Source organism: Sylvia atricapilla, chromosome 2, assembly GCF_009819655.1.
Source record: "Sylvia atricapilla isolate bSylAtr1 chromosome 2, bSylAtr1.pri, whole genome shotgun sequence".
In the NCBI taxonomy this organism is placed as follows: domain Eukaryota; kingdom Metazoa; phylum Chordata; class Aves; order Passeriformes; family Sylviidae; genus Sylvia; species Sylvia atricapilla.
Genome location: NC_089141.1, coordinates 88,196,776 through 88,221,184, shown reverse-complemented (window position 1 = coordinate 88,221,184; position 24,409 = coordinate 88,196,776). Strand labels below are relative to the sequence as shown.

At 36.7% G+C, this 24,409-nt stretch overlaps 1 protein-coding gene across 1 annotated transcript in view; it reads right to left on the bottom strand.

Annotated features, from left to right (window-relative positions):
- The window catches only part of GCC2 (GRIP and coiled-coil domain containing 2), a 30,884-nt gene continuing 6,475 nt past the window's right edge, over positions 1 to 24,409 (bottom strand). The window contains exons 6-23 of the mRNA XM_066313719.1: positions 21,463 to 23,934; positions 20,733 to 20,802; positions 19,946 to 20,046; positions 19,767 to 19,865; positions 18,071 to 18,190; positions 16,527 to 16,691; positions 16,052 to 16,156; positions 15,307 to 15,469; positions 14,652 to 14,752; positions 14,447 to 14,524; positions 13,622 to 13,759; positions 11,475 to 11,596; positions 9,719 to 9,895; positions 8,326 to 8,543; positions 6,705 to 6,899; positions 5,771 to 5,910; positions 4,763 to 4,964; positions 1 to 3,659 (exon numbers count right to left, since the gene is read on the bottom strand). Coding sequence (XP_066169816.1) covers positions 3,589 to 3,659; positions 4,763 to 4,964; positions 5,771 to 5,910; positions 6,705 to 6,899; positions 8,326 to 8,543; positions 9,719 to 9,895; positions 11,475 to 11,596; positions 13,622 to 13,759; positions 14,447 to 14,524; positions 14,652 to 14,752; positions 15,307 to 15,469; positions 16,052 to 16,156; positions 16,527 to 16,691; positions 18,071 to 18,190; positions 19,767 to 19,865; positions 19,946 to 20,046; positions 20,733 to 20,802; positions 21,463 to 23,934 — 4,737 coding nt within the window. The 3' untranslated portion in view covers positions 1 to 3,588. The remainder of the gene's footprint in view (positions 3,660 to 4,762; positions 4,965 to 5,770; positions 5,911 to 6,704; positions 6,900 to 8,325; positions 8,544 to 9,718; positions 9,896 to 11,474; positions 11,597 to 13,621; positions 13,760 to 14,446; positions 14,525 to 14,651; positions 14,753 to 15,306; positions 15,470 to 16,051; positions 16,157 to 16,526; positions 16,692 to 18,070; positions 18,191 to 19,766; positions 19,866 to 19,945; positions 20,047 to 20,732; positions 20,803 to 21,462; positions 23,935 to 24,409) is intronic.

Here is a 24,409-nt window from a genome sequence, read left to right as displayed (position 1 = left end):
TTGAGTAAAGGTGAATTTTATTGAAGTGATGGCCACACGAAAAGGCCACCAAAGACATTATTTCCAAACAAAATACTTATCTATCCAGACTAGCAATTCTGAAATTACTACAACAAATATATTTTTATCTCTTCATACATTTGGTTTCTCAGCTTGTGAGTGGTGACTGCTATTTGCAAGGCTTCAAAGGGACATATTTTCACAGTACCAACAATAGTAGAACTAGCAAGCAGTTTAGGAAGCACTGGTACACTGGGTGAAGTCAAGGCATAATGGAACATGTATGTTTAAACTGCCTTCAAAGTAACTTAGTACAAACTAAGGAGAGTTTTTAGGCATTCCTTCACAATTTCATGATATATCATCTCTTATCACAGCAGAAGGATGGAAGGCGATAGATGAAGGAGGATTTAAATTTAGAAAATAATCTAACCCTGTATTCTCACAGTTATATGTTGGGGAAGGAGGGCCATGGAAGAAAAAAAGCAACTTTACTCTCTTGTCTATAATTTCTAACATGGTTCCCTTGGGGCATCCTGAATCCCAGATTCAACTGGACACATCTATACAACAGCCTGACAAGCTCTGATCTTCCTGTCTTTCGGCTTTTTGCTTCCACAGATGAGTCTCCCTTCTGGGTAAAGGGAAAATGAAAGACATATAACCTGTTTCTAAGTCAGCTAAGATAGCTAAAAATTCAGCCACAGTGCACATGCAGGTTTGGGAACATTGAATCACTCCCATATTTGGTTTTAAATTAACATGTAATCTGCATAGTGACAGAAGAGTTGTTATTGTTGTTATTATTATTATTCCCTCATTATGCTTGGGTGAAGGCAGGCTTTATCTTACCAAAAGATAAAAACTGGTCCTAAGCTTATGAACATCTTGGGCAAGGGTGAAATTTTCTGTGAAACATTTTAATCAATGTCGTACTGTAATGTAAACAAAAAGAACCAGAAAGCAAAGTCAGCACAGTGCTCTTCCAAAAAAGAGCACCACAGTATATCAAGAAGCAGCAGTACTACTTAAAACTTTAAACTGCTTTTTGAAAGCAAATCACAGCTACAATGCTGTAAATTACAAATGCAAACATATGACATATAAAAAGTTCTCTATCCAAAATAATCCTGTTTCCAGTTCACATTCTTCTATGCCATTTACTCAAGTGTTTGTTAAACTTTCATATATTTGGTTACAGTCAGTTTATTGCCACACAGATAAGTTCTGGCAATCTTACAACAGAAAACAGTTTAGTAACAGTTATTAAAATATTCTTACATTAATTAGGATCTCAATATTCCATTGTAAAAAAAATATATTAATGGAAGTTGTTCACTACATTCATAAGTGTGGTACTCAAGTTGTACTAAAAACAGTGAGCATGCAACTCAGACTTGAAATAAGTCAATAAGCAACTGGTATTTCATACAGCCAGTGATATATGTTACTTGCATACGTTTATTCACAGCTTACAATGTTAAATAATTTACAGTTCTGAAATATGTGCATTTTAAGAGGAACTTGTCACAGCTCTTTAGCAACAGCAGAGACTAAATCAGGTCAGCCACAAAGGGAGTGTGAACAACATGAGACAAAGCCATACCCTTCTACTCATGTGCTTCCATCGTTAAAATCACACCAGGAGGATGACTATTTTTATACATACTTCAAATCTCTCCTGTTGCTGTGTTTTGGCATTCTTTTGAGTGACACTAACCAAATCCACCTGAATAAGGAGCTTGAATGCAACATCCGAGACCTGGTCCAAATCACGAATGCTGAAGATAAGGTAAATCATTCCAAAGGCAAATGCAGGAAAGCCTAAACAGAGCCTCCTGTTTGCTACCTACAGACTCCTGAGACTCATCCCTCACACTGCTGTTGATCAGCTCTGTGTTCTGGAAGTTCACAAAGAATGTTTTTCCCAATAACACAAACCATAAGGGTTCCAGTTAAAATACATATTGGAGGAGAAGAAAATAGAAGTGCTTAAGACAGTGGAAAGGAATTAAAATACCTAAATAAAGCCTGTTGGCTTTGTTGATTGTGTACTGAAATATATACAACAAGCAAAAAATTAAACCAAAAGCAAACTTACTGAACAGTTTGTTCTCAACACGCTGCCATTCTACTGTTTATATGTTCAGATACATCTCAGCCTGAAATAAGGCAGTATTAAACAAACAAGCATCACTTCCTCAGAGCCTGAGCTAAGGTAGATAGGAAAGGAAAAACCCTATTTAGTATTTGTATGCGTACCAGGAAAAGACTCTGTAAAACACCACAGAGGACATGAAAATACGAGTGAAAAAGACAGAAAGACTCTGGTTTAAACATAAGCAGGATTCAAACACATGTGTATGCTTCTTAAAACATGACAAATAAATTAAGATGGTGAAAGGCATTATAGACTGTAAAGGGGAGAAATCAACTTTAGGTAAAAAAAGGTGCTGTGTTGTTAATAGAAGCAGAGATGGTAGAAATTTATTTTTCTTGGGAAAAAGCTAAAACATTCTGTTGAGTAACCTGGAACAGAGATCATCTCATTTGTGCAAAAGATCTATGCAAACGACGTGCACACACAGGTAAGTGAGAGAATAAGATCATCAGTCATTAGAACATTTAAATGATGCATCTATTGACAAAAGCTTCATTCTTTTCTCTCAGAAGTTAATGTTAGGAGTCTGACCTGTGGGCTCAGATTCTTTAGTGTCTTCACTGTAACTAAGTCAGTATGAGTAGTCGTGTCAAATTACAGACACCATTACAGTAACGGAACATTTCTCCCATGTCTTTTCCACAAACTTCCAACCTTAAGATTAAAAAGCCCCAGCTTAAGCCCTTTCTCACAAAGCTTCAGCTCACTTAGGGCCTCTGAGTCTTGGAGTACTATTCTAAGGCTTCCATAGATGCCATTAATCTCTACTACAGTACCATGTCCAGATGTGACAAGCACTGTATTTCATACCGATTTTTGCATCCCCTATATTTTGTGAACTGTTGCCTTCATGTTCTGCAAAAGCAAAATAATTTAAGAAAGACTACAACTTTAAAGCAGAAAATGCCCTGTCTGTTTCTTAATTATCTTACATTTTGTAGTTATCACAAGAGAGGAAATAATTTTGAATGTCTTAAATGTGCAGAGAATAACACTAACCATATAGATTAGCTAGCTGACAGTAATATGTGAAAGCACCTGTAAACACTTTTAAATGCTTTAAAACTAAACTCTAGTTATTCCAGTTAATCTATCAGGTCAAACTTTTAAACTGATATCAAAAGAGCTATCAGAGGTTGAGAAATTCTGTTTCCAAACTATTTGCGATTAATTTGTCACTTCTCACAGATCTTATTATCAGCTTTAACATTTACAAGAAAAACAGTTCACTGCTGCAAGAGCATAACATAGGACCATCTTTCAGAGCTATTGCAGACTTCTTTCTTATCAGAGCCTAAAAAGCTGAAAGTAACACATAAAAATAAAAAAACCCTGCAGTTCCATGCTACCACACCAACAGATGTACAGTAAGACTTCTCAGGTTTGCAGCTGTGGAATGTTTTTAAAGATTCAGCGTTTTCACTGTTTTATCGAAGTCCTGACCAGCTGTGGAGGTACGAAGCCCACCCAGAAGGCCGTGAGGTACTCTCTTCTTCACCTGAAAGAGGAAGAAAAACATACTTTATATTCTGTTAGACATTGATTATGCTAGACATTGCATCATTTGGTTACATGACCTTGCCCCCACTCCTTGCCTTTATCCTTTTTCAAATGCTGTCCTCAACCTTGCTGAGAAAGGAACTCACTCTTGGGCTGACATAAAATATAGGATAGTACCACCAAGTCCACTTTACTTTGGGTACTTGAGAATGTATGAAAAAGGTAATTTATCACATTCTCCAGAAAAATCTAATCAGTCTTCATTAGAGGGCCGGAACATCATCAACATGACTTGACTTACATCTTATTTTTCCAAATGCACAACCTATCATGGAATGCAATACTTGAACACTTCCCCTTTTAACGTGATTTTGTTCCCAGGTTTTAAGTTCTTATATGTAATGTGTTGCTTACCGTTTATATTAATTCTAAGACAAAGTATAAGTCAGTTGCTAATGAAGAAGCTACAGTTGCTGTCATTGAGAAATGACAAACGACAAACAATACCTTAAAAATCCCTTCCTGTTTTAGGGAACAAATGCTCAGAGTATTTGATGCAGAAACAGAACATTATTGCACACAGAAATCCTGTGTTAATGTCTTGCAAATGCCTAACTTTTTTTACTTCCTTCTCTAGTTCTTTATTTCTTCAAAGAAGATTATATTTTAAGATACCTTTAAAAGTTTTATATTGAAACTAATGTATCTGCAGTACTGCCTTGAGAAGACCATTTTAGTTATCTGTTTAGAACATCTGCAAAGAAAATAATTCAATTATATCAACCTCTATTTTGACAAAATGCTTTTTAACTCCTCTCAAAACATGAACATATTCAATTGTTCACCTTACCATTGTCTTCCTAAAATGTGAATTTTTCAGAAGAAATTATATCTCATGCCAATTTTATGGTATTTGTTCTGTTTACTGAAAACTGCATAGTAACTTCCCAACAAAGAAAATGGTTTTATGACCAGTACACTGGTATTATGATACTAAGTTTTGTTTTTTCCTCAGGGGTCTACACAACAGACAGCAGACAACTACCCTTTTCCCTTTTCACCTTTCCTCTTTTTTGTGACAATATTTTGAACACCACCTACCTTGGGCAATTGCAACCAGCTTCCCCTTCTCTTCCGGGCTGAGCTGCAACATGGTGTCTATCACTGGGAGCAGCCGTTCCTTCTCACTTCCTGATTTCAGAAATATGAACTGCAATAGAACATTCTTCAAGTATTCTAGATTAGCCACAGACTTTTCTCTCTCTTGATTTCTTTCCAATCTTCTTATTTCATTCTTAAGAAGCTGCAGTTGAGGAAAAAAAATTTAATACTGCTTGCTTCATTAATGAACAAATTAAATTAATGTTCATTAATTGAACAAAAGTCTTTTGAAGAGCTAAAAAACTAATTGCACAGCTTCCTTCACAAAGAAAAATGGGTGCTTAGGAACATATTGAGGACAAAAATCCAGTGAAAATTAAATATGCGATAATGTTATAAGAATTAACTTATTATTGACTAAAAAGAACCTTTTTTGATAAAATTTCTGCAGTATAGAGATACAGTATCAGTGATAAATGAGTAGCAACAGTTGAACAGTTAAATAATTCAGAAATTTGATGATACTAATTTAAAAGCATTTTAGAAAAGGAAGCTTACTGCATTTAGAAATGCCTTCAGGATGCTCACTCGTACATTAGTTCATGTGTTTTCTTTTAACTTAAGACAGCTAAGATGGGTTACAGAAAGAGAAACCAGACAATGCTTCCCTTGGGATTTACTGCTTTTATCTAAGTGAAAATAGTACTGACCCTTTACTAAACATTAAACTTCCAAACTCCTGAGGGTTTTTTTTGTAGAAGCTTTTACTCCACACTCCTCTCCCCCTCCCCCCATGCCTACCCAACTAGAAACTGTGATGAAAAAAACCTCCAAAACTGAAGTAGACTCTGGAAGCACTAATTAGACCTGTGGAATATAAAAACTCCTCCCAAATTAAGGTTTTTATCACCAAAATTTTAGAGACAGGGATTTTATGAAAGGTATTTGCTCTAAGAAACAGACGATGGAAATTAGAGCTGTCCTCACATCTCTTGTGTGTCTGCTAACCTTTATTTGTTCCATTAGGATTGCATTGGTTGCTTCCGATTCACGGAGTAGTTCATTCAAGTGATCAGCACTCTTAGTCGTTGTGTTTAGTTTCTGAATCAGCTCATCCTTGGTGAGATCTGCTTGCCACTGAGATGGTTCTGCAATTAATTGGAAAAGAAAACTAATAGAAGGGAAAAGCAGTTGCATCTACTTCATATTAACTTAACATCAGGAGTTGATTAATGTAGTTTCTTATGAACAGAATTCATGGAAAGTCAGAGTGCAGACTTAACAGGCATCAATGCTGCTGCATGCTTATTTTCTGATCTATTTTTATTTATACATTAAAAGGGGGCTGGCAAAACAGTTCTAGAGTACCTCAAAATACCTGGTTTTAACTTATTCCTTGTTTCCTACCCATAAGGAGATTTTCAACAGTTATCCATGAAGTGTTCAGTACACATTTAAAACAGGATTATATGCGACCATGTATTTTTCTGGGTTTTGGGGAGTTCTAAAACGTTATTTCTTAATGCTGGATTTCACTTTCCTAGAAAAAGCCCTATGAATAAAGTACTGTTTTAATAAGCCCTCATTAAGACAAACAGGGTTAAATCAGCACTTAATTGTGCCTATTAGCGACTCATCCAGAATACAAAAACTTCTGTAACTACTCAATGACTTGCTCACCCAGTCTCTTCCCTTTCAAAGCTCAGAAATATGACATCTTTAAATCACTAAAGCCTGTCTGAATGTCCTTCTCTTCCGCCTTACTCAATGACAAAACTCCGACAAAAGTTCAGGAAAGTGTAAACTCAGTGGCACTTACTAGACTTGTGTCTTTCACCTAAAAGCATGAAAACACAATGCACAATAAAAACACAGTATTTTGAGGGCATGAACTTTGGCCACCTATATAGGCAAGCACTTCTGAAAGCCACATTCTACGTACCAGGCTTTGCTTCTGATGAGTTCAGCAGTTGCTCCAAGGATTGAACATAGGTGCTGGCTGAGGACACAGACTCTGTGTCTGTTGTTTCCATGCCCTCTCCCTCTTCCCTAGCGACAGTGTGGACATCGAGGACAGGAAGGTCAGTGTTCCGCCGCTCTCTCAAGGTCTTCGTTGCCGGATTTGAAACAGCTGGACCTAAAAGATACTTACTGATGTTCACACCACAATGAAATTGGGAGGGCTATTTCCTAGGTGTGACTGTCTCAGATTGAGAGTGGTACATAAAATAAAGTCTTCAAAATGCAGGGGAAGGTGAAGCAAAAAGAAAAAGCCAGATACATATGTAAAATTAATAATAGTAAAATACAGCCTTTCACCTCCAAATGGCCATTCCAATCAAAGTCTGAATCTAAACCAAAACTGGATTGGCAATTTTTATTTCAGGGACTATGAAACCTTCATGCGCATCTCCTTGAAGATGTGCCTTAGCTATAGTAAGAGTAACCAATATCTTTAATGCAAAACAGAATTCACTTTTGTTTCAACCAGTCTTTTGGGAGGTGTAAATTCTTCTGTTTTATTACTGTGTGCATGACCTTTCTACCTCGGTAATAACACAGCAACTTCTTAAACTGTTACTGCTGTTTGGCAAATGTCCAACTACATCCTGATTAGTAACTTCACAGATATGAAAATAGCACTTGAGATAGAAGACAGTAAAATCTTAAATTGGAAGAAGGATCTAATAGCAAGTATAATAAATAGCATGTATACAAGTAACAAACATTCTTAAAACAGCTTCCAATACACTTTTCTGTAGCCTTACACTTCATACTTCAGGCAGATGTCCAGCATGTTCCAAAAACCTGAGACAACCTGATAAGAACACCACCAAATATTTACAAAGTAATTTCCCTCCCTGCATTGTCAGACAATGCAGATACTGCAGAATAGGTATCAGTGATCCAGATTCTAGAACAGAACAGTTCCAGTTGGAAGGGACCTACAACAAGTATCTAGTCCAACTGCCTGACCACTTCAAGGCTGATCAAAAGTTAAAACATTATCAAGGGCATTGTCAAAATGCCTCTTAAAACACTGACAGATTTGGGGCATCAATCACTTCAATGAGAAGCCTATTCCAGAGTATGACCACCCTCTTGGTAAGAAATGCTTCCTAATGTCCAGGCTGAACCTCCCCACGGCAGCTCTGAACCAATCCCACATGTCCTATCATTCAATACCAGGGAGAAGAGCTCAGCACTTCTTCCCTCCTCACTTCTCCCACGCAGCAATCTGTAAGACAACACTGAGGTTGCCCATTCCTCCAAACTGACCAACCCAGCGTCCTCACTGCTCCTCACAGGACAGTCCTTCCAGCCCTTCCACCGCCTTTGTTACCCTCCTCTGGATGTATTCAAGGATTCTGAAGTGACAGTAATAGCAAAGACACATTCCTGGCTTGGTATCTGTGGACTGATACAGCATGCTGCAGGTTTTCCAGAAAATGTTGCTGTTGATTTTTACAGAATCAAATACTCTAAGCATGTTTTAGCTTCAGAAAGAGGTGCACTAATCTGTAACTAACTCATAAAAACCTGGTATTCTGCCTGGAAGTTACCTCTAGTGCTTGGCTCACTCTTGAGTTGGAAGAGCTGAGCTTCTACTCTGGAGAGTTGCTGCTGAAGTGTCTCTACTGTCTTCCTGTGCTCTTCCTGCAGGTTCCTGACCTGATCTCTGAAATTGTTCCGGAGAGCTTCATTCTGGGCTGTCAGCTGACTCAATGCCTGGGTGTGCTCTGTTTTGATGACCATATTCTCAGACTGTATAGTGCAGAGTCTGAAAAAGTGCATGCACAAACAGTAAGGCACAAGCAGCAAAACACTGTAAGTTTTACACTTCAAAATTTCTACAGTTTGAGGCAGTTTTGAATTTTCATGCATATGATTAACTTAGAGTGACTATGTGTGTAACTTTATTTTCATTTAAAGTACTATTTTTACAGGGAAAATCTGAGACTGAAAAAGTTACACATTACCTATTATATGAATGCACTGTGCTATATAAGCTCTTGACTTCTATTTCAGAACAAAAAAATTCAGACGTCTTTGGATAAATAAATAAAGTCACAAGCAATTAAACAAATGCATTTATGGAGAAACTAAGCCCAGGACTTACCCTTACAAGAATACAGATTTCAACAGAGCCAGAGCAGAAAAACCAGCATTTAGGTATAAAGGGAACCTACTGTGAAATGGATTGTTTCCAGAAAATGCAGAACATGATTTGGTTCACTACACTGAATGATTATGTAGCCATCAGGAACAGATAAAACTGTACAAAGACAGTGACAAGAAGTCAACAATTCCTAATACCAATCTGTAATTTCTAATTAACACTTCATGTGAACTTCTTTGTACCCAAAATGGAGAAGAAAAGAATGATAGACTCTTTTTGAGGAGCTCAAATAAGACACTCATGATTTTACAAGAAGTGATACAGATTAAACAGATTCCTTTCATCTTGAAAGAGAGAGCAAATTAAGCCTGTGGCAAGTGTAAACTTAAAATACAGTACTTTCTGTAAGAAAGACACTTAATGGATCAGAACTGGGTATTTTGTTAGTGAACTTGTTTGCTTTGCATATGATTATCTTATTTTTTTTAATAGGAAATGTTCATAAAATTCAGTAGAGTGGTACAACACAATTGTGGTGCTGGGCATTAGACCTAAAAATAGTTAATGTGCCTAAAAAATGTTAATTTTTAGATTTGATAGTTAAGAGGTAAAAAGCTTGCAGAAATTTCAAATTCCTCAATCAGCTACTGTTTCATTGTCATTGTGGAAACATCTGATGGCTTGTGAAAAATTGAAAACAATCCTTTTGAAAATTCCTTTAACTTCCTTAACAACATGCCCTTTCTTTGTCAAGTACAGTTATAGGCTTCTACATGGTAAAACCTTAAAATTCAAACAAAAAAAAATATCCACATCTATTCATCAGCAGATCATACTTTTCACGGAGTTCTGCTTCTTTTGCAACAGTCTCTTGCAGCATCTTATTGTGTCTTTCCAGCAGGGTGTCGTGCTCAGACTGCAATGTCTGGAGCTCAGATGCATTCATCTGTGAATTATGCTGAGCTTCTTGCAACTTAACTTTAAGCTGATCTATCACCATTTCCAACTGTTCCCTGCATGCAGAAGAAACAGAAATACACAACATGTATTTAAAATAATTACATTCTTTCAGAACCTATATGATATCCACAACATTTTGGATACCTGACCCAATTTGCATACTTATTAATAAATCAACACAGCACTAAGACCAAAATAATCTTAGAATGTGGCTACAGCAGAAATAATCAGATCCTGTTTCAAGATAGATACAAATAGGTTTGCCACATCCCTGAACTGAACTGAACTTCTGGGAATGCAACTATTGGGGCAGGAAGCACGACTGGTAGCACTTTCTACTTCAAGGAGGGACAAGACAGAAGGAAAATAATATATGGGATTCAGAGAAGAGAAAGAATTCCTTCTTAAAAGTGGCGAGGCTTTTTTTGTTTGTTTAGTAAATGCACATCAGTACAATGAGAGCAAATACAGGGGACAAATGGTTGGAGTAGATTTTGAGCAAATTGCTAAAAAGAACATCAAGTCCGTAACAGATGAACTCAGTTGGTCAGAAACAATTCAAAATCAGAAAGACCAGGATGAAAAAAATCTTAAGTCACATTCTTTTTTTACTGGTCTCTGCATTTATTTATATATGCAGACACCTCCATTATCTCATGAACTCTGTATCTCACTAATCCTTAGAGCTGATACTTGTAAAGAATTTCTTTGGGAACCATTTGTCATCTGTTTATTTTTTATCCAGTTTGCTTCCAAGATGATTCTCTCTTGCAAAAAAAAGTAACAATATCAGAACTTCTTAAAATTCTGCAAAAAGTAGAGACAAAAAAATGCAACTCTTACAGTTTGGTTGCTTCAAAAGCAAGAATGTTTCAAAAATCCCAAACTAACCCTAAAACCCCAAACTAACCCTAAAACAAACTCCTCTAACAAGGCACACGTCGCCCTCTGGTGGATTTTTGGCTGCAATTGCCAATACCGACTGAAGGTCTGGGTCAGAAACGAATCCTGACACTTCACACATAAATACCCAGTCTGTCATCAATGATTTATAAAAATAACTTGCAGAAATTGATTGACTTTGGCAGTGAGTTGACACATTTTCTGAAGCGAATCTAAACTCACCTGGCTTATGACTGTACTTAAAGAATTTCAGGGAACTTTTGGTACTGTAATTCCTTTCTTCCAAATCTTTCCACACATGATACAACATAGAGGATTTCATAAATCTGCTGGAAATGATGACTGAATTCGTATCGAGAGTTTTACCTCTACTAAAGCACTCACTCCTGAAAATGTTCAAAGTGAGCTCAGCTGAACTGAACCAATCTGCTCTTTTCTTTTTAGCTACAAATGGCACTTGGCTACTTCATGTCAGAGAAAACATGTCAAGTCTACACAGAATGTGCTGGCTAATTTCTGCTTGTGAGAGTCCTAAAAAACTTCCTTAGACCTTACTTCTTCTTATGACTGTAAAAATAGGTAATCTACACAAAAATAATGGTAAAAAAGACAAATCCAACTATTAGAAACTAATACAGCACCCCAACAATAGAAGCTGATAATATTTCTTCTATTCAGCTGGGCAGTACCACAGTCAGATTACAGATCACGTGAAAATTTTAGTTTTACCTTTCTTGTTTGGCTCCTTCAGATTCTGTCCGAGCAGCAGATTTATTCTTTTGCTGTTTTAGAACATTGTGAACACGGACTTTGTAGCTCTCAAATTCAGATGTAACAGATGCTTGTTCAGCCTACGACACAGAAAACAAACCTGTAAGTTGTACTATTGACTACTGCTCCTTTGTTTCTCTATAATGAAATGCATCTTACACTGAAAAAAATTAAACCAACCTGCTGCATTTCCTTTTTTAAAAGAGATAATTATAACAGCGACCACCATAACAGATGTTTCTTTAAATTTTAACTGAGTATCATATAATGTGTAACTCGAGACACTGATTTTCAACATATCAGTATTAAAGAAAAGAAAGAATACTTAAAAATTCAAAAACTGCATTCAACTGAGAGATTCACAAGCCAGGGGTTCTATGACCAGCTTTACATGAAGGCAAACATGACAGAAAACACAAAAAGAGACAGAAATCTGTTTTTTTCCAATACTACTATAATTTTGTTTCTTTCCAATGCTCTAATGTGCCATAAAGTTATGCGTAATTCTGAGGAGTTAAATCAGTCTTGCAATGGTATTATTCAGCACAAGATATTATATTCTTGTTGACTGTAAAGGTATTTGGTCTGTCTTTTCTTCTAAATTCAGCTGTTGCCTGAGTTTCTGTGGGCCTATAGAAAATTGCTTCACATCATAGCAGCTTCATCCTTGACTGTACACTACACAGCAAAGATTATTGCCATCCTACCAGTACTAACGTTGCATATTCCTCTAAAACAAAAACCAAAACACTGACACATGTTTTCTTTCTCGGATCTTAGGACAAGCTCATGGATCCATTAGTCACTCCCATTTACAGGTAGCAAGAATGCTCTCATCTCCAAGAGAAGCATTGTGGAAAATTTCCTTAACTGAACTGGTGTTTTAAATTCTACAGAACTGACTCTGATTAGCCACTGGTCCAGATTTTCAGAGTCTGTACATTTGTAGGCATTTTCTTTAAATTAATCCTTTGCTTTTCTCCCTGTTGGGCTGTGTGAATATTCCTAAGTCCTCAGCTACACAGCCTTAAATGTCAGCATAAATTCTGTTTTCTACTATCTGCTTTGGTGTCCACATTTCCTTTAGAGAGAATTTCCCTTTGCTAATAACCTTGTAATAGTATCTATTTTCCATATGTAGGGCATCTGAATAGGAAAGCTAATCTTCCAAGAGGTTCAAGCCACTCCAATGTGGAAGATCTACAACCTTGCTGATTTCACAACATCACAGGACAAGCCACCACAGACAGGTACTGTAAGCACCCAGGTATGAAGAATACATTTGTAAAACCATGATCCATGTGTACCAGCACAACTAAGGCAAACCTCCTGTAGCAGCAATCACAAAGTTTCTTCATTTCAGTTCAGCTTTTTAGAATGTAGAAGCTTTTTTGAGAGGTTGCATTCAGCTGTTGCTTACCTGCAGGACATACACTTACCACAGAACAGTGGCCATAGAGTAGTGCAGTAATCTCCATAAAGGTGGTTTGAACATAACAGTCCTACTATATTTTGAATCTGTTTGTCTCCAATGCAAACACTGCATTCCAGGATGATCAGTGTTATATGAACAAAAAAAACCCCAGAAATAATAATACTAACTATAATAATAACTTTAGCAACAGTGTCAGTTTTCCATGTAGTTCAGGTGCCAGTTAAGAAGCTGCTCATATTTCAGCATATTAAAAGGTGCTTGCAAATATATTTTTCACAGCTTTTGTTCTTTAAAGTGGTATCTGTGTTAATTGGTTTTACATGAAGCAAGTTATATTCATTTTTTTCATTTGTGCTCTTTTCTTTAAAGACTTTTCTTTTCTCTGAGTGTATACTTACTGATCATGTTAAATAAACCCCGGCTCCCCACTACCACAAGTTTTTCCCTACTGGAAATAGAAGTATGCAAGTCTAGATATTTCACCCCAAGTGATACCCGTCAACCAGGACAGTCTGGCTTGTCCTTTATACCACCACTCAATTACTGGGGTAATTTGCAATTCTTGAAAGACAAAAAGAGTGAAAAATCTGCAAAATATTTTTGAAGAAGCAGAGTGTGCTAGTAATCTCCCTTTCTTAAGCCTCTAAGATTATTTTTTCCACTGGAATACCTGGGCTGCTCTGCACTCTTCTTGCAGGGTTGCAATTTTTTGCTGGCAAGCGCTGATTGTACGCTGGTGCTGCTCCGAAGATGTTCGCAGCTGTTCCTGAACTTTATGCTTCTCTGATGTCAGTACAGCCACTTGAATCTGAAAAAGTCAGTTGAACACTTCACTATCACAAAAATTTTTCTTACTTCTCCAAGAGAACATGCCACCGAGAACCTAGGACTCTATTACCTGCATAGTAATTCCCGCACATAACTGGTGAATACGAAATTAAAATCCAATAAAAATAGAATAATAAAAAAAAAGACATCGTATTAAGTTTTAAAAAATTAGGTTTAAAGAGAGAACTGAAGATAAAACTACAATGCTTGGCTGGCAGCATTTAAGAAAACCAAAACCAAAACCCTGCTTCATTCATTACATTCCAATTGATTTCTATTCTATATACAGATGGATGACACTTATTATTTTTGCTGACAATCTTGTGCTTTTCTGTTTTTAAACTGAGCAACTTTTATTTTTAAAGAACCATTTAAAAATATATTCCAGTTAGAAGCTTTAAACTCCAGTCTTCTCCTTTGGTGGAAAGGGAAAGAGGAAAAGGACAAGGTAAATCTGCCTAAAGAATCTGCCTATTTTTCCACTGGGAAAAATATTTGGAGGAAGCAGCGAACAGACAAAACCCATTTAGGAAAAAGAACCTGTAAACTAGAAGTAAAAAAAGCACCTCTTTATTCTTCAGCCTATATTCCATGTGCCCAGTACAAATCTCACTCTTAAGTACTTAAATGAGAAAACTCGTACTAACAAAAAAGTGAAGTTTCTTGCCTTATAGGCTTCCACTTGCTGTTGACTGGCTTCCAGTTCCCCTTTCAATGATGCCTGCAACATTAGATGGTCATTTTCCTGGAAGATAAAATTACCTGGATATTAAAAAACCTCCAAACCTCAGTAATCTAAAAATTCAGCTACCAGCGGTTTTCTAAAATCTAGTGTAAAAACAGAATACACAGTCATTAGCATATGGACTTACAGCTTGTTTTGAATCAGCCAGTTCTTTTTTGGTTTTCACCAGGAGTTGTTTTATCTTGGCATTTCTGTCCTCATCCTGTTGCATAGTTGACTGAAGTGACTCTAATGCAGAAAACCACAATTATATGCAAAGAAAACCTCCCCTCTTATATTTGCTTATAAATGCCAGGAAATATTTAAATAAATTCTAACAGATTCCTTAAGAGCTGGAAACAAGTAGCTTACCATAACTTTAATATCCTTTTCCTAAGTATCACAAAGATCTTAAAATAAGTGAAAGGTTTTTTTAGGATTTACACTTGAGCAAAGGAAAAAATGGAATTTTTAAGCATGTGGTAATCAGTAAAGCTTTATGAGTGTGGTAAATCAGAAAGAAAACCCTTGTCAGTCACCAATATTCAGAACTTATGAGTAACTTAATCAGGTAAGAAACACAGGCAGGCAGGCAAATTGGCTTTTAAGTGCTGAACACCAGATTAAATGGTTGATAACCTTGTAAAGGTTCCTCTAAGACAAAATTGCTTCCCTAATGCAACAGTTTAGTGTTCCCTGCAAAGCTTACCCCCACTTGCTGACTTGAGAAGTTGTTTCTGAATTGCATTTTTTACCACTGCTAACTATACCATAGTGACTCTTGCTGTTTATAGTTTACTCACTTATTTCTTCTTGTAGGGTCTCTTGTTTCTGTTTCTGAATCTCTGTTTCTTGCTCAAGATCTTCTATTCTGCTGTCTTTATCAGTAATCTTCTGATTAAGCTCTTTTACTAGCCTCTCATAATCAGCTATTTCCATATCCATTAGTGTACTCTTTTGAGCATCCTGCAAAGTACACAAAACAAAGTTAGAGTTACAATTTGCCTTGACAGCTAGGACTTTTGTAATTCTGTAAAAAAACTATGCTGCCCATCAGACAAAGATTTTGTCTCTATCCATATCCACAAACACCGCCCATCAATTTGGTTTCTATATCCTCAGTAAATAACTTGTTTTCAAACAATAATCAAAAGCTTTGAAAAACTTACTGCTATTTTTATCAGTAGGTATTTTGCACGTATTAGTTTCTGTCATCTTCAGTCCCTACAACCAAGGCAATTTCTTAATACTGCACTATACATGTACTCCAGACATCTGAATTGTATTCCTATTTCTACTCATAACTGGCCACAAAACCCAAGGTAAAACAAACAAATGAAAACAAAAACAAAAACAAAAACAACAAAACCAGTCCCAAAAGTACATTTCAGATCTCCAAGCACACAACCAGAGTCAAAAGCCCTCACATTCTCCTTTTTGTAAACCTCCAGCTTTAAAATCCTCAGGACAGAAAGGGAAGCATTCAATACAGCCAGATGGGCCAAAGTCTTTGGTAGCTCATGAAGCACTAATGGACAGCAACTCTACCTTTCTGGCCAGCTCTAGCTCTTGCATAGTTTTCTGCAGATGTTTCTTTTCCTTCTGAAGCTGCATCTGAAGTTCCTCCATTTCTCGGAGAGCACCACTATGTTCCTGAAATTTAAGTAGTTGTCAATTACACAGTCCAATTTCAAAATAGATGTCAGCATCTTTCTATGCCTAGACACACACACATTTGCATTGTACAAAGACAGTTGATTCCTTTTATAGGAAATTACTGTGAACCAGAGAAAAATCAACAATACTATGAAGTAGTTTTCACTTTCTGTGTAACTACCCTTAACCTGAACTGACAGCCTTGCAAAGTTCTTTCAATGAACAGACCAAGTTTTCAAAAAAAGTCAAATAACATGGAGGGAAAGCTTGGAAGCTGATCTATAAAAACCGTTTACAAAGGTCTAACAGAAACCACACCCAGTGAAAGTAATGCCTCAACCCATTCACCATCTCTATGAAGTACTACCTTTGTTTTCTGTTCTCTTAGAAGCTTTTCAGCTTCTAGCTCTTTGTCAGCCTTTGCTTTGGCTCTTTGTGTCTCCAGTATCTGAGTTTCCAGCAGCTTAGCATTATTTTGCAGTGTTTCCACACGAGCCAGGAGGTCTTCATTAGCAGAGCGTAACTGATCATGCTGAAATTAGCACAAAGGAATGATAAAAACATAAGCTGAATTTATGTGCAATGTCAACAGATAAAATATTTTCTGTATTAAAAAAAATACCCAACACTGATTTCTATCCAAATTCCTTACAAACAAAGCTCCTACAAATAAGTCTTGTCCAGCTTAATTCTTTTAAACCAGATTAATAAACAGGCGAAATTAAAGCCATTAGCACATTTTGGTTATTTTGTTCAGTTAATTTGCCCAGCTTTCTGTAAAATGGCAAGAATCAAAAGAAATCTGAAAAAAATACCCAAAACTTTACGCTTTCTGCATTATCACCTTCCCCTTGCAACAACACAGTACTTCAATACTTACTGCCACACTTCAAATACAGCTGCTGTATTTATAAACAAATGATCACACTATTAACTCCTAAAAAAGGCTAAACCACCAAGTCTTCCACCAGTATACAGTAAAACTCTGCTCCATCAGGCATACTTTTGCAATGACTTTAACAGATTAAATTTTGACATCTTCAATGATGTATCCTAGTCTTTACTTTCCTATTAAGAATGAAGTGTAAGTAAAAGATGGCAACTACCTAAACAGTATTGTATTTACAGATTCTTTACAACAAACTTGATAAACGCAATGCCTGCATAATCAGCAGAATATATACTATTATTTATAACTTCTTCCTATGCCATTGACTACTGGCTTGCATTTATAAGGAAACAGTGGCCCAGGTGGATCTTTGGTATATGGGGTTTGGGAGTTTAAATCCTAATTACCAAACCCATTGCAGCTAGCTTTGCAAAAATGTGTCTCACAGCCCCTTAATTACCATCTTAGACCCCTCTGAATGTCATTATAGTACTCTACAATGCATCTAAAAGTCTCATCCTCGTAAAAATGTAAAATCCATAATTCATTTAGTATATTTAAACACTCTGTTGATTAAACAAAAAATTAAAAAACCCCAAACCACATTTTATTGAAGAAATAGAAGAAAAAAAGGCTCAGTTAGGTTACTGAAGTTACTGCACTTCATGAGAAGCGTAGGTGTGCAGTCAGAGAAACAGTGCAAGTTTGATACTTGCAGCAGAGCTGTAGGTCCAAAGTCAAGCCAGAGATGATCTTCTCTTTTCTGTGAGTTGACCTGGGATAAATTAAACTCTTTCTATTGACAAAGCCAGGCATTCTAGCCAGGCATTTGTCATGGCCCAGGTAAGATGTCAGATGTTGAAAAAGGAACAAACAAACCACTCTAAATTTCAAGTCATTATTTAAAAAACACTTACATTATGAAACTATAGCAACAATCACATGATTAAAACTTACACCAAACAGGCAGAATTAATTTCTGTGGTACTTTCCAATAGATCAAACCCACATAGAAAACTGACCTGCTCGGATGACACCTGTAGCTGCCTTGTGAGGTCATCTATCTGACGTTCAAGATTATTTGCTCTGCCTTTTTCAGAATCCAGCTGTTCTCCTTGCTTGTCGTATTCCATCAAAAGATTCTTAACACATACAAACAAAAAGGCGTAATTTTTTACAAACGGTATTGCATATGCACATTCTACACCTCAGATGTCCTTACCCAGTATTTCATTATACGAGTTGTCTAACTGCAACATCAGAAATATCAGAATGAAAATAAAGCTATCATTCCATTACAGGCTCTGGGAGAAACCCCTTTCAGTTCAGGACATTCTAGAATAATTCAGGTTGGAAGACAGCTCAGCAGGTGTCACCCACCTGCTTAAAGTAGGGTCAGCAGTGAGATGAGACCAGGCTGCTCAGAGCTTTGTCCCATCAGGTGTTTCCAAGGACTTGCCTCCAAGAATGGAGATGGCTACTCCATTGGGCAACCTATTCCAAAGCTCAATCATTCTCATAGCATAAAAATGTTTATCCATGTATCCAGTTGGAATCTCTCCTTTTAGTCGAGGACTACTGCCTTACCTTGCACCACCATAAATACAGTGACTCTCTTCCTTTCATAATGTCTTTGTAGGTGTTGGAAGACCTCTGAGGTTTTTCTCCAGGCTGAGCAACTCCTCATCACTTATTGCAGTCCCTTGACCAACCTTGTCATCCCTACACTAAAATCACTTCAAGGTATCAATGTCTTTCTTGTATTTGGGGGCAGAAGGGGGTACAAGACAGATGCAATACTCTCAATGATGCCACAGAATCATTTAGATGGAAAATGACCACTGAAGATCATTGAATCCAACTGTTAACCCAGCACTGCCAAATCCATCACTAACACATGTCCTTAAATGCCATGTTTACTTTAAATACTTGTATATAAAGTGCTTGCTGTGTTTACTTAATGCACTTTAAACTACCACCAGGGATGGTGATTCCATTGCTTCCCTGTTCCAATGCTTGAGCACCCTTCTGGTGAAGAAATTGTTCCTAATATCCAATATAAACCCCCCCTGGCAGAACTCAAAGCCATTTCCCTCTGTCCTATCTTGTTGCTTGAGAGAAAAGACTGATCCCCACCTGACTACAACCTTCTTTCAGGCAGTTGTAGAGAGTGATAAAAGGCTTCCCTGAGCCCTATTCTCCACACTACATAATCCCAGTTCCCACAGCTTTTCCTCCTAAGTCTTACAGGGAACAGCTTTCTCTTAGGGAAGCAATCCTGACTAGTTACCTGCTTCTGCTTCCTGTACCCAGAGATGTGCTCCAACAAGTCTTGCTCCCAGGGAAGTACAAGTTTGTCTTCATCATTTAAGGATTTTCAAACTGATCTTCAATTTTATGTACTTAGCAGAATTCACAGGGATTTATGCTTTGCCTAGCAACATACTGCTTGGTATCTATGATTCAAAAGGTTTAAAAATAGCTTTCCAGTAGAAAGGAAGTGTCTCATTTTCTTCTGCATGCTGCAGACAGCAGCTGCATTGCTCCCTTAAGAGAACCTTACATTTCTTGATTCTGGCTGGTATTGAACTGCACCAACACAATTTCTTTCGCCAAACATAGCTGCCCAAGTAAATAGCAACAAAGCCAGGGTAGGCTTCAAACTCAAAGTATTTTCTGACAGCTTACTGTCTTTTCTGAATGCAGCACTACTCTTACCTTATAGCTTTCAGCTCCTTGAATTACATCTTTCATTGAAGCAGACAATTGATCTTTTTCTGATCGAACCAACTCCAACTCTTCCTTCAGAGTCTGCATCTTATTAAAAAGAATTCTGTGTCATTATAACAAAGCCCCGTGTGCAGAATCATCTTCATATTAGAAAGTAGTCAGGGTACCTCTTTTCGGCTGGCATCCAATTCTTTCTTTGCTTTCACAGCAACCACTTTAATTTTATTTAGCTTCTCTCCTTTTTCGGCAGATTCTTTTTCGAGCATCCCTAAGATAAATACATAAGAAAATTAAAAATTACACCTTTCCATTTCTTCCCAAGAAGTGAAATGAAATGAAATTCAATTAGAACACAAACATCAGCATGACTTCAAAACCAAACAAAATATAAAGGAGGGGGAAATGTTCAAGTGTTTCATTCAGTTAAGCATTTAATTTGAAGCTAAAACATCCAGACACACAAAGAGCTTAGGGGCCATCTTTCCCTGGACAATCTTTCCCCATCAGAAGTTTCCATCACAGTTAAGAGCCATATTCCTGTCTACTTCTACATAAATTTAACAACTCAGAAGCATTTTCCTGTTAATGTGTTGGGATAACTGCAATAAAGCAGTAGTTTTGGCAGTGTTGCTTCCCTTTCCTTCTGGTAGCCTCAGAGATTCTTACTGATACATTTCCCGCTTTTAAAAAATAAAGATTAAATCCACTACACTGTTTATAGACAGATGTACAGAGTAAGAAAAAGCCTTAAAAAGTATCAAATCATATATAACTTAAAATTGCTAACAACATTTTAAATCCCCAGTGGAAGGAATGCTGTAGGAAGATGCATTAATAACTACTTCCCCATCTTCCTCAGCTTGTGGAAATACAGGACAATCAGGCAAATGACGAAAAGGTAACAATCCAAAGAAGCCAAACCACTTATATAAAAGAAAAAAGTGAGAAAGATACCAATTTTTTCTTGAAGCTCTGCTACTGAAGACTGTTGATCAGTTTTCTCAGTCATTGTCTCCATTAAATTCTGCATTATAAACAAAGATATAAGAAATATTAAAAACATTTCCTTGTGGTACTGGTTTGGTCCCTAATGAGCCACCAGAAGTTTTAGTTACAGCTAAAACTGTCTGTGTTCTTACTACCATTTATAAGCCACTTTGTAACAGCTTGGTGAAAGTTATGTTGAAAGCAGAACATTCCAATCTTTTAAGAGCTGCTTTCCATCCTGTCCAAGGACAAAAAAGGGGAGACACCCTCATTCTGCAGCGGTCAGCTTTACATGACCAGCAATTCCCAAGACCTGAAGCTAATGCAGATCAAGCAGTTTTGTTTGAGATGGAACCACAGAAAGTTAGAGGTGAAAGATTACCAGGTCAGTTACTCTATCTAGTCAATTGATTGCCTCAAGGGATATTGACAGGAAGAAAGGCTCAAGTACAAGCAACTTTTTTTAAAAAAACATTATGATTGGGTTCCTTTTTTTTTTTTTTTTCCTGGGGGAAAGAAGGGAATTCTGAGACGCTAGAAAACTCAGAAATATGTGCTTTCTAGAAGGGAGACTCACTTTCAGGCCAAGGTAAAAAAAAGAAAAAAAAAAGAAAAGAGAGAATCGAAAGTATTTTTTGAACCTTAATTCTGAAGACTTTAGAGGTTTAGTCTTTATACTTCAATAACAAAATATAACCTTTAGAGAACTCAGTTCGTCTTTCACATTTCTAAGCTCTGTTTCCTTTTGTTCCAGAATGAAATTTAAGTCATCTTGTTTTTCAGATCCTTTTTGCTGTTCTTGTATTTGACTTTCATAAAGAGCAAGTTTTTGACTGATCTCTTCAGTAACAGCTAAAAGATCTTGATTTTCAATTCTTGTTTTTTCACTGGCATCCCTCAGCTCCTGGATATCACGTTGAAGCGCTTCTTTTTCAGACAACACTCCTTCCAGTTCTTCTCTCAAGAGATTTTTTTCTTTTTCAAAATCCTGAATCAGGGATCTATGTTCTCTATGTTGAGCTGCATTTTCTTCCTGTAATCTCTCAACTTCTTGCTGCAGACTAATTACTTCCTCCTCCTTTTGGAGAGCACGACACTGCTCTTCTTTAATTTTTGACAAGCATTCATTTGCAATTTTTAACAAGTTAAGAGAATCGTATTCTTCATTAGAATCTGAAATGCTGAACCCCACTTGCTCAAGTAGGTGGTACAGCTGAGTTCTTACAAGGGATGTGTGTTCTTGTTCATTTTCAAGTAATGTTGATATGTGCTCTTTTTCTGCAGTCATCATTTGCAGTTTCTTTTCTAAGTTTTCAGACTGCTCTTTCAATACTAAACAACTATCTTTTTCAGCTGTAGTCTTTCCCAGCTCTTCACTTAATTCACCTTTTTCCTGAATGTGTTTCTTATTTTCCTCACAAAGAGTGTACACTTCAGATGAAAGCTGCTCTTTATCACGCACCAGAGATTCAATCTGCTTTTCTAGTTGCTCTAGCATTTGAGCATTTGCACCCTTTGAAGTTAAAGCTTCATTCAGTCTCTCTGTTAATTCCTCTACCTTTTGCTTCAGGTCATTATTGTACTGGTTAGCAACATCTACTTCCCGCTGAAGTTCCTGAATTTTAACTTGCTCTTGCTTGCATGTTTCCTGAAGGGTTTCTCTCTCTTCACCCAAGCATTTTACATCATTTAAAATATCCCTGTTTTGATCAGTAAGAGCAATGATCTTCTCTTCCAGTTCTCTTACAGTAATCTCTTTTTGGTTAATGGAGCTTATCAGTGTGTTATTGTCCTCCTGAAGACTATCAATTTGACACTTAAGTTCTTCTATCTCTAACTGATTAGATGACAAGTTTTCTACTTTTTCCTGGAGGCTATTTACAGTTTCAAGAAGAATATCCTTTTCATTGAAAGCAGCCCGGAGTTTCTGCTGCAGCTGACTGACATCAGAAGCTTGCTGTTGTTTCATTGATTCAAACTCCTGACTGATCTTTCCAGCAGATTCACCTAGCTCAGCCTGTAGAGTTTCCATTGTTTCTCTCAGGCTGTTGTAATTGGACACTGCTTCTTCTTTCTCCTGAGTTAGCTTTTCAAGCTGTTCTCTAAGTTCCTGCATTTCAAAAACTAATGCCATCTGTTCTTTTTCAGAATCAGATAATAAAGTTTCATTTAAATCAGAAATTTCTCTCTCGTGTTGATCTTTCAGAGTCTGAATCTCTAATTTGTGCTCCTTTGCAGCAGCTTCATAGTGCTGTCCTGCTGCTTGAAGCTCCAATTTTAGTTTTTCAATTACACAGCAGTAATCTTCTTTAGTAAGCTGCAATTCATTTATCTTGAAGTCCAAGTCTTCCCGCTCATGAAAGTACTCATCCTTCATACGATGGATTTCTTCTTCCAGTTTTATCTTGACATTGCTCATATAAGTTAACTCATCTTTTAATATACTATGTTGGGACTGAAGTTCTTCTAAACTATGCTCCAGGTACCTAATTTTTTCTTCCATTTTTGCTTCTACACAAGGTTCCTCTCGTGTATCTGCAACATCTATCTTGTTTTCTAAATTTTTATTTAAGACTTCTCTCAGCTGCTCCAAGTCGTATTCACGCTGGTCAGTCTGAGCAGGTGTTTCATCCTTGGCATTTTTCTCTGCCAAATTGTGCTGTAACTGATTTATTTGATTTTGCTTTTCTTCATTTTCTTTAGATGATATTTCAAGCCGATGCATTAGTTCTGACACCTCTTCCTGATGGGTAATTTTAAAGTTTTTAAGCTCTTCATTCAGATTTTTTATTTCATTATGGTAACACTGAGAGTTGCTTTTAATAGTTTCTTGCAGATTTATCACTTCTTTGTTTTTGTCTTCATTCACGGCTTCCAACTGCTTGTTCAGACACAAAATTTGCTCCTCATAAGTAGATTTAATTCTTTGGACATCATCTTCTAATCTTTTAATTTCTTTTTGACTATCATTGTAACATTCAACCTGTTCCACCAGCTCCATTTGTTTCTTCACTTGTTTATCTAATTCCATCTTCAGCTTTTTTAAATCCTCATCGTGCTTGCATTGTGCATTTGCTAATTCACTCTTCAGAGCTTTTACTTCTTCCAGAGAGTCAGTTCTTGATTGTTCCAGTTGCTTCTGCAATTCTTCTGTTTTAGCCACCGCGGCCTAAGCAAACAAGCAAATTATTAAATACTGGTAATTTAGAAGACAGAATTTCCAAGTGAACTGTTTACAATAATTAATTAGAAAATGCAGTAGTCCTCAGTTTTATAAACTTCTGTAGCTTTTAAATATCTAACTGTATTAGGACAATTCAATTCAGAAAACATTGCATAGAATACAAAAACATTTGCAGAATGAGAAAGAAAAACTAAGTCCTAAATCATGTTTACCAGCATAATTTCACAACATGGTCAAGCCACAGTTTAGCTTCAGGAACTATTCTGATAATGTATTAAAGATCAGATTACTTTAAGTGCATTGAACTCAGGTATCTGGAATATAACAATGTCCATCAATTGCAAGCAATTCAGTCTTCACTTTATTATTAACTGAGATTATTGATATAATATAGATGCCTTGTCTGATAGGCTCTTTCTTATGAATATCTAAAGGTAAACCTCATATGAATATCTAAAGG